Source organism: Lycium ferocissimum, chromosome 1 (assembly GCF_029784015.1).
Source record: "Lycium ferocissimum isolate CSIRO_LF1 chromosome 1, AGI_CSIRO_Lferr_CH_V1, whole genome shotgun sequence".
In the NCBI taxonomy this organism is placed as follows: domain Eukaryota; kingdom Viridiplantae; phylum Streptophyta; class Magnoliopsida; order Solanales; family Solanaceae; genus Lycium; species Lycium ferocissimum.
Genome location: NC_081342.1, coordinates 22,753,480 through 22,763,454, shown reverse-complemented (window position 1 = coordinate 22,763,454; position 9,975 = coordinate 22,753,480). Strand labels below are relative to the sequence as shown.

General features: G+C 33.3%; 2 protein-coding genes and 1 long non-coding RNA gene across 4 annotated transcripts; all 3 read left to right on the top strand.

The window, feature by feature from the left end:
• Window positions 1–2,374: 2,374 nt before the first annotated feature.
• Window positions 2,375–3,735, top strand: LOC132029503 (uncharacterized). Its single transcript, XR_009407830.1, has 3 exons — window positions 2,375–2,530; window positions 3,255–3,477; window positions 3,563–3,735. It is a non-coding gene; the product is annotated as an uncharacterized LOC132029503 (long non-coding RNA).
• A 104-nt stretch (window positions 3,736–3,839) lies between these two features.
• On the top strand, window positions 3,840–4,513 carry LOC132063354 (uncharacterized). The gene is made up of 3 exons (XM_059455863.1): window positions 3,840–4,105; window positions 4,188–4,435; window positions 4,508–4,513. The coding sequence occupies exons 1-3, from the start codon at window positions 3,847–3,849 to the stop codon at window positions 4,511–4,513; spliced, it is 513 nt and encodes a 170-aa protein (XP_059311846.1). The 5' UTR covers window positions 3,840–3,846.
• Window positions 4,514–5,675: 1,162 nt separating this feature from the next.
• LOC132029493 (uncharacterized) lies at window positions 5,676–9,717 on the top strand. 2 transcript variants are annotated; one of them, XM_059418741.1, is made up of 4 exons: window positions 5,676–6,007; window positions 6,172–6,441; window positions 6,532–6,891; window positions 9,548–9,717. In XM_059418741.1, exons 2-3 carry the CDS (start codon window positions 6,214–6,216, stop codon window positions 6,868–6,870), a joined length of 567 nt encoding a protein of 188 aa, XP_059274724.1. In that variant the 5' UTR covers window positions 5,676–6,007; window positions 6,172–6,213; the 3' UTR covers window positions 6,871–6,891; window positions 9,548–9,717. The 2 variants fall into 2 exon arrangements, 1 of the variants encoding a protein (XP_059274724.1); XR_009407823.1 differs by having other exon boundaries at window positions 5,679–6,007; window positions 6,538–6,891.
• The last annotated feature ends 258 nt before the right edge of the window (window positions 9,718–9,975 follow it).

The window sequence follows — 9,975 nt, the reverse complement described above, 5'->3', positions numbered from 1 at the left end:
CCCTTTTATTTCCTCGGCCAAATGGCTCCTCTCCTTTTCGCCCTCTTTCCCCCAAAAACCCTAGGTGCCGCAGGTGCCTCTCTCTATATCTCGCATCATTATCATTGTTTATGGCAATTTTGCAGACTGCTTTTGCTTTATGCAGGTCTGTGTGACCCAATATGGTAAGGCATTTATGGTTGCTTGATCTTTCTTCCATATTTTATCCAAACAAGGTTTGTAATGTTATTTTGTCAATTTTTTTTCTTATTTTCTGTGCCATACAATGGGCAAAAGACTGAGATCCTTAATGATCTTTATTTGTACTCGTTTGAAATCTTGAAATTTGATTGGTTTATGGGATACCCTATGGATTGGGTTGTTTCTGTCCACTGATATTTTTTTGGGGTAAATCCTAGCCCTACGATGAAGGTGTGAGGAGGGAACCTCAATTTTGAGGGTCATCCCACATCGAGAAATTAGGGGTTTTGGGGTTTTTTGGGTACTATAAATACATGCTTTCACTTTACTATTTTGAAAAAAGAAGAAGAAGAGGGAATCAAAAAACTTCTTGCAAAAATCTGAGATATCAGTTTTATTTTGCAAAATAACTCGAAAAGAATTAAGGTTTTGAAATATTTTGAAACCTTTAAATTTTTCAGAGTTAAGTTTAAGTTTAAAAAATTTGAAGTTCTTGTGTGTGTCTTTGTTCACTTGATTTGAGCTTTGGGGATTGAGTGGTTTCTCCAAGTTTAATCTTGATTAAGGGCTGCACGAAAGAAAGGTAATATTCTCCTTTGGTTTTAAATTTTCCGGTATTTATTTTGATTAAATGATTATGTGTTAGATTAGGATTTATTTAGTCTAGTAAGCTAAGATTTGGTTATCTGTTTGTCCTGTTTTTATTTAAGAAAAGATTATGTAGGAAAATTTAGATCTGTCTATTATTATTAGAATAAAAATGTGAAGTTACTTGAATTTATCATGTTTTGGAAATCTATATGAGTTGTTTCCTTGAGTGGTTTCTGGTAAATTCAAGATGGTCTATTAGTGTCCATATGACTTTATGAGTTAGTGAAACTCTAGGATTCTTTGAAATTTGCCCATTTGATGTAATCATAACTAAAAATGAATAGTTATAGGTTATCATCTAAAACACTAGGTTTGCTCTTGTTCATTGTAACTGATGTATGTCCTGATGGCTCTGTTTAGCTGTAGACATAGCTTCCTTATCATTTTCATGAACCAGGCTGTATAATAAATCAAATAAGAGACTCTAGTTGTTGTCTTTTAACTGGAAATTTGATGAACTTTCAAAAATTCTATTTGTAAAGACCTGTGTGATAATGATAGACTCAAGATAAGTTCCTTCTTTCTAAAATTTGAATCTTGATTAAAAAATGGATTTTCAGTTGTATTTCTCATGTGTGATAGAACAGACCTGTTATTTGGTATAACTTGTTTCCCTGGACAATGTTGAGTTAAGTTAAGAAGGGACACCTGGTTTGAATCTGCCTAAAATGAAGAATGACTAGTATAAGGATATGAGGGGTTTAGTTAAAGTCTACAACATTGTCTTCATTCATTTTTGAGAAAGAGTTTACTTATGATTAAGAATGTTGTCCAGATTTGAAACATAAATAGTAAGAGTGGGTCTGAGGTTATACTAAGTTAAGATTTGCAAGATTAAGAATCAGTTTTTACCCCTTTATGTGATTTAAGTTGAATCTGGGTTTGTTGAAGTTGTTTACTTAGTTTGCTGGGATCTGTTATGGTCTGGTTGTCTTAACTAAAGATGGGGATCTCTTAAGAGGGTTTGTCTACATCTAAAATGCTAGAAATGAGTCAGTTAAGTTCAGAATTCATCTTGGGCACTTAGTTTCCATTTTACTACTATATACCTGAATCTGTGTTGAATTACATGACTAATTGAAGGATAGCCTATATGTTTAGAAGCTGGTATAGTTGAGTTGTTTGTCCTTAACTGTTTAGACCTATTGGTTCATTAGATAAAGTACTTAACTTAAACCAGGATTCACTACAAGAAAAAGGGTTATCTAAGACCAACATTTAGGGACGAGTTAAAAATCCCATCTCTAAAAGTACATTTATTGGGACGAGATTATATTTTGGTCCTTAATACTGTATTTTATTGCGAAGGTACTAAATCTTGTCCCAAAAGAAATTAGTAACTGGTCCCAAATTGTAATTGAGGGTTTTTGAACGGGATAGAGTGCGCCCAATATAATACTAAAATATTTTAAAAAAAATCTCAAAAATCAAGCGCCATAACAATTGTACTGAAATGAAATTTTTTGTTTTCTCAAAAAATCAAGGCGCCAAAACTAATATTAGTATACTGAAATAAAAAGTCTAAAAGTTAAGAAAGCCTCTCAAAACAAAGGTTGGTGGCAGCTCTAGCCTAGTCTTTACACATCCCACCATCATCGTACGCTGCCGTAGCTTTGCCCATAGTGTAAATCTGTGTTTTCCCAAAACACAGGTTGTAGGTCTGCCCTAATTTTCCATCTCAGTTATTTATGAATCTCAGGTATGACTCCTCTTTCAAGTTGCTCTTTTTCTATATTAACATAGAGTTCTCATCTTCTTTGATAATACCAATTACTCAAGTCTTAGTGTTTCAATCTAATCACCCGACCATAACCTATTCAACTGATAGGAAATCTAATAATGCTCTTTGCCAATTATGATTTAGTTGCTCGATGCAAATTGTACATTAGTTGGTGTTGTGCAAATAATTTATGTTCATATTGCTCTAATTTGGTTAACCGGTATGGTATTGTCACTGTTGCACAAATACTAAAATTGCATTTTTCATCTGTGCTTTTATTTCTTTGAGTTTTAAATTTATCCTGTAATACTGCATAAAAGCTATTTTCCAATTCGTAAAAAAAAAAAAAAAAAAAAAAAGAGCTAACCTCATATTTATTTGGGATTCCTAATTGATAGTTTGATTTTCTGAAGTGTATTCAAGTTTGTAGTGTATTGTGTGTCTGAATATTCATATTTCATACAGAGTGCATATCAGTTTGAAAAAGCTAATTATTTCATGAATGGCATATTAGTTTTATGTCTTCAGTGTTTAGATTTTGCGAGCCAAACAGGAACTAGTGCTGTTACTCCTATTGAAATTTTTATTTACATTTGAAAAAGGTTTTGACTAAATCCATTTACATTCTGATGGCATAATTTCTTTTATTACTACATTGTCACACATTTTTTTTTTATTGTTTTTTACTTTTGGCTCTTTGCAGGTTCAATATGAAACCATTAAAGACAGAAAATGAGGTGCGATCAACTGTGAAGACTACTACCAAATATGTATTTGTCGCGCCAGGTGCTATAGGTGTTATAGGAAGGGACAAGGACGAGGAGGGCTTAGATCTTTGGTTGAGAAAGAGAATATGTCAACTAAGAGTTTATTTCCTCATCAACCTAGTGATATAGTTAAGCAATACATCCAAGAAATTGAAGCAAGTAAGATTTTTTAAATCCATTGTTATCAATTTGCATAACTGACTTTAAATGTTTAAGTGTTAGTAATACGATTTCTTTTCTCCAGGTGCAATAGGGAAGAAACGAGGACAAGGGCTTAAAAATTATACCATGTCTGCTAGTCAAGGAATGGGAACGATACATAAAAACTCCAAGGTTCTTGAGAAAGAGTATATGCAAATTGATATTCCATTGCCTCCATCTACTGATCAAGTTAAGCAATACACTCAAACAATTGAAATAAGTAAGTTTTTCCAAATCTGTTGTGTTTTTAATTGCTGTATAACTGAAAATAAATGCCAAAACTTTTACTAATACTATTTCTTGAGTCCAGGAAAGGGAGAGGAGCAAATGCCTAGATCTTTGTGCTCCTCTGTAGGGGCTTCTGAAAATGAGGTGGAATCTTTACACAAGAGTGCTCTTTATGTTAATCAACCTATGCAAACTCCTTCGAAAAGCACAAGATCGAATTTGACCATGTCTTCTAATCAAGAAATGCGAACAATGGATAAAAACTCCTCGGTTCTTGAGAAAAAGCATATGAAAACCAATATTTCATTGCCTCCATCTACTGATCAAGTTATGCAACACTCCCAAACAACTGAAATAAGTATGATATTTTGAATTCATTTGTTATTAATTTGTAGAACTAAATTTATTGCTATAGTTTTTACCAAATTATGCAATTGTAGGTTCATCTAATCCTAAAAAACTGAAAAGAGTTCGGCGGAGGAACAAGTGCAAAGAAGTTGCATTACTTGAAGTTGGACAAAAGCTGAATGTAACCTTTTACAATAATCGAATGGTTGGAACGAATAGCAAACTATTTTCGAGGCACTTGGGAAGGATAATTCGTGACCGTAATATGTGTCCGTTGGGAGTATCATCGTGGAACGATATTAAGCAAGAAAAGTTGAATCACATGTGGGCAGCAATTGAGGTAATAAATTTGGTCAAAAGTATGACTGCATTTTGAGTTATTTTAAGATGACTGCATTTTGAGTTATTTTAGGTCTAAGCAACAGAATAACAATATTGACGTAGCTTATAAATTAGAAAAATTTATCTATTTGACTGAGGAAATAATAAATATACAATAGAGATGTATATCATTTGGTTAAATACCTCTTTTCTTGTTTGTGCCTCTGTATAGTAATCACATCGAGTGAAACGAACCTCTTATTGATAATTGTTAGTAGTTTTAATAGGACTCTGAATTGATGGACAACTTAATAGAATGGTTGAAGATCGCAGAGGTACCCATATTAATTTATATTGAATGGGTCCGCACTATTATGTTTTTTTAAGTTAATCACATATAGTATTTGCGTTGATGATATGGTGACTTCTCATTTGGTTGTGTGATATAACATCTTTATCGGATTATAGGCTACTAGTGATTAATTATTCTAGCAAAACATTACCACTATCCAACTCATTATTTTAGACTTATGCTATTCATGTAGAATATTTTCAAAATCAGGTTATGGGCTACTATAGATCTCCTTAGAGAAGATGTGTTTCTACTAATTTTTTCCTTTTTATAATATGGTGCTGCAAATTTCCTTGTGTTTTAGTAGTTGAACCAAAATAAACATGTGGCGATGTCCTTTTCTAGGATTTGTTTCAACTTTCAAGTTAAGCATCATCATTTATCTTGAGTTGTGTTTATATGAGAGTTTTTATTTCTGAAATGCCTTTTTTCTTGCTGGATTATGTACTCCTAATAGAGGCGGATCCGTGGTTTTAAAGACTATACCTGGACTTGATATGAATTTATATATTACTATTAATTTTTTTTTTCTTAAAGTGCATAGATCTTTTAACTGCGATTTCAATTTCTATGAACGGAGTACTTTTCTTTTCTTTTCTAAAATGTGTCCAAAGTTGGAATAAAAGTATACATTTATTTTTAGTCGTCAAAATCTTTTATGACCTTGATATTAAGCAATTTTTTTGGTAGACCCCACGGTTATAAATCATTGCCAGCTACAACTTTTTGGTACAAAATGTAAAGAAGGAAATAATAACCCAATAGTAATCTTGGACAAAATGTTATAGACATCACATCTCGTAGTTGTATAAATCTGTTAAGGGCAACAAGTGGTTGCAGAAAAATAGGGATATGGCAGTTCAGCTAGTCCAGACAAAAGAGACATTTCTCCAAGTCCCTGACAGTATAGTAAATCGCCAAAAGTGTAAGAACCAAAAAAGAACTGAACTAATATAAATATTTGGACAACATCACTTTGTTGATAGTATCTTGTAATGCACTAAACCGGTCATGTTTTGATTATTGCAGGATATATTTGAGAGTGTTGACATGAATGATCATTGTGACCAGATCTTGGGATGGATGAAAGAGTTATGGAACAAATGGAGAGGACACTTGCATGCAAAATATGTGAAGGATAAGTCAATCCAACAGGCTCTTAAGAATGTCCCAAAGGGTGTAGACAAGAAAGACTAGGAGTGGTTAGTAAAGGAACATTTTTCTTCAGATAGTTTTCAGGTATGCCTAGTGATTTAATAGTCTATTTTGCCAAAGCATCTGCAGCTTAATTCCCCTCCCTAACACCAGAGATCTTTTTTCTGCTATACTTGGAAACAAACCTAAGTACACCGCTTAAGTTTATTACAATTTTTGCATTTAAGCATACTGTTTCCTAAATATAGGAGAGAAGCAACAGGAACGCAGCAAACCAAGCTAAGTTGAAGATGTTGCATCATATTGGTAGCAAGCCTATTCGCAAGATTATTTATCAAAAGGTATTATCAAATAATCTCTATTTTCCTAAAAGAAATATTTATGAGGTACTATTTGACATGTTTGCCTTTGATGTAAAGGAAGGGAAATATGGCAATCCACCGGATTTGGTGACTATTTTCTTTGACACTCGTAAGAAAGATAACAAGCTTGTTGAACCTGAAGCAATTGAAAAACATGTACGTTTTGTAAAATGAATGTTTAAATTACTTGAATTTATTATGGGTTCTGTCGTTCTGATAATAAATGACCCTTTATATGTTTTGTAGGCTCAGATTGAAGCAATGGTTCAATCGGATCCATCTCTACCTAGCATAGAGATTGTAGAAAAATGTTGCGGACCTCAAACTCGTAGCCATGTATTTGGCTTTGGGGGTGGAGTAAAGGAAAAAGACTTGAAAGGTGGCGCTTCTTCAAAGGTTGAATTACTGTCCGCGCTACGTTCAACTCAAGAGGAAAACAAATTCTTGAATGAGGAAAACAAATCCTTGAATGATCGCTTGTCTACCTTAGAAGATGAGATGAAACAAATTAAGAAAATAAAAGAATTCTTCGCTGCTCAACAATCACATGTCCTGCCTATGACTTTGCCCATTTCAACTGAATGACCACTGTTTTTGTCTGCTTAGGTTAGTAACAATATACCCCACTTTTTATTTATTTTATTGATTTGCGTATAGTCAATTCCTAATACGCCATTTTTAGCATACTACTGAGTAGTGGTTAGTTTACCTTAGCCATTGATAGCTAATCGACTCAAAAGAAAGCTTATTGTCATTTTCTGTCGGTGTCATTTAATAGTACTGGACGTGATATGGGTAGAGTTATTCCAATGTGATTAAGATATCTCACCCTTAGTTTATTGCTTTGGCTACATGATGGAAAAAGTCATGCAACTGAAGCTTTAATAATGCTGGCTATTATGGTTTTTTCTGAAGTCATTTGAGCTTGAGGAGATGTACTTTAGCTATTTACTAAGAATCTAAACAAACTTTGATTAGCTCAATTTCTTGGAGATAATCTGCGTTACCAGCAAATATCTTCTGTGGAAGTATTAGACATTACCATATTGCTTTCTCTGTTGCATTCATGAATTTATGTTCCTTTAAATGAAACACTAACTATGAGTTTTAGATCTTGATATTGGTGGAACATAATTTTGCAAAGAGTGCTTCTGATGAATTTCTAATGCATCAAAAACGTTGCCAGCAAAGTTTCTAAGAAGAAGTCCGAGCAGAAGGCTAAGTATATCTCGCTTACTCAGATTACTTTTCACATATGAGATCCTTGCTGCTAGAAATTAACTAGCCCGTTCAAAATTTCACAATCAGTGGAAAAGCATGAGTTTGGAACTGTATTTAGGCTCCATATTTGTTATTATTGCTTCATGGTACGTGATATTGTTACTAAAATAAAACACGACTTGAGGAAAACCACCAACAGAGAAGGGTAAAGGAAGGTCTTAGACAATGATAGTATGTTTACGCGAACACCATATTCCTTAGTCTTCAGCTCATTAAGTATTAAAATATTTTAATTTGCTGCTGTTCGGTCTTGTTTTCCTTGTAGCCATTCTGTGGAAGTACAGAAAGTATAGTGCTTATAGGAGTCTTCAGGTGCAGTATTAAAATGTTATGACATGTAACATGACCAGTAGATAATTGAAAAAAGTGTACTCAGCAGGAGAAAGAAAGGTATGGTGGTTCTAAGATTGTCAATCATTGTTGTGCAAAGACTGATCTGTTTTATGAACATAAAAAATATGATTTCAAAAAAAGATACTGTAGTAAAATTGATGTTAAATGAAGCAGAATTGATACTTAGCCTCTTAGATCCCTACAGGAATAGAATAGGATCATCTTTTGGTTTTTCACTCTCTTGTACATATTACAGCACTTGAACTTTCTTAGTGCTGCAATTTTTATAAAACTTAGCCTTTGTCAAAAGTTGGATGAGTCGGTGATTGTTTTAGCAATATGCTATTTCAAATGGTACTTATGACTTCTTGGCTAGTGTGGTTAGATGTAAAGTGCCATTATGAGTGCTTCTTCAGTTGATTGAATACATATTCCCTATTTGGAGAAAGCTTAACAAGCATGTTTAAAGTTTTGTTAGTTTCCTACACGAAATCATAATGATCCATTGAAGCATGCCCTAGGAAATATTATTTAGCTTGATTGACTTCAATTGCAACTTGTAGTTTTCTTGAAAAGAAGGGAAAAGGGTCAAATATACCCTCAACTTTAGTTTATTGGCTAATTTTGCCCTCAGTTAGCCAAAGTAGTCAAATATAGCCCTCCGTTAGCCAAAGTAAATAGATATACCCCTGAATAGATGAAAAATCCCAAATCAGCCAAAATCACCCATTTAACTAAACTTAGCCATGCCCCATCACTTAGACCTGACCCCACCCACAAAATTATTTCCCCCCATGAGTAATTGCTTCTCTGTCCCAACTTTTGTTTCAACTTTTGTTCAGTTTTTGGAAAGTTTTTGGTTCATGTTGTAGTACAGGTATGGGACAGTTTTGGTTCTATCTTTGTTTAGGTTTTGATTCATTTTTTGTACTGTTTTTTATTCAGGTTACAATATAGCAAAACACAGAGCTTAATGGAAGGAAATTGTCCATATAGACTTATGCCAACTGGTTAAGATTATGCTTAGTTGTCGTATACTTATATTTATAAGAGTCTAAGATTCTGGCGTTCTAGTTGTTGTATACTTATGTTCTACAATGCCACTCATTTTAAATGCTTATTTTTAGATCTTGCACCCGTCGGTTTGAAACCTTTTAGGCCTCTGTCAAGGCTTGTATCACTTGATGATATTGTTATATGTTATTGTGTATATAAGATTAGGCCCAAAGATGAAAGACTCACTACAACTTTTCGAAGTTATATCTTGTATGTTACGAAGGACTAGTACTTTCTGCATTTTCAACGAACATTTTGAGTCTTTCATGTCAATGTTCTAATTGCAGTATGTTGTCCTTGTTTAGGTTTTTTAGTTTTGTCTGTTGCAGATTTTACTAGAAGTGCCCACTGATACTATATTTAACATGAGAAATTTTGGACGTAAATCTCAAATTACCATACCGAAGTTTAATCTACCATCCCAAAGCTTTTCTAATTATTCTTATATTCATGCAGCCTTTTTGATGTTGCTGGATAACCCGTGATGAAATTAGACTGCTTTTGGGTAGGCGGTTTAACAATTGCTAGTGTAAATTTACATATTATTTTACCAATAGTTATTCATCGTCTCTTCAGAATTTTGTACTAACAGATTTTGAAGAAAGAAGTTACCAGTCAAGATGCAAGTTTAGAAGATGCACAAGCTCATTATTATTTTGCAAGGGATGTTATGCAAAACTTGATGTCATAGTCTAGCTCACGATGCTAGCTAAGTGTTTTTGTTAAGTTGTTGAGCAAATATTGAAATAGAACATCATGGGATGTTAACCATTTTATTGTAATTAATACCTCTCTCTCTCTCTCTATATATATATATATATATATATATAATCTTTTTATATCTAGATTTTTCAATAGCAATTTGATATTTATTGATTTTTTGGGACATCGAGCTTTAGGACTAATTGGTGGTTCAACAAGAGACAAGAAATATGGCCGCTAAAATTACTACGATTATTTTAAATAGGGACCAATGTTGCCCATCTCTAAAAGATAATCTAGGACCAGTTAGAGACTAGT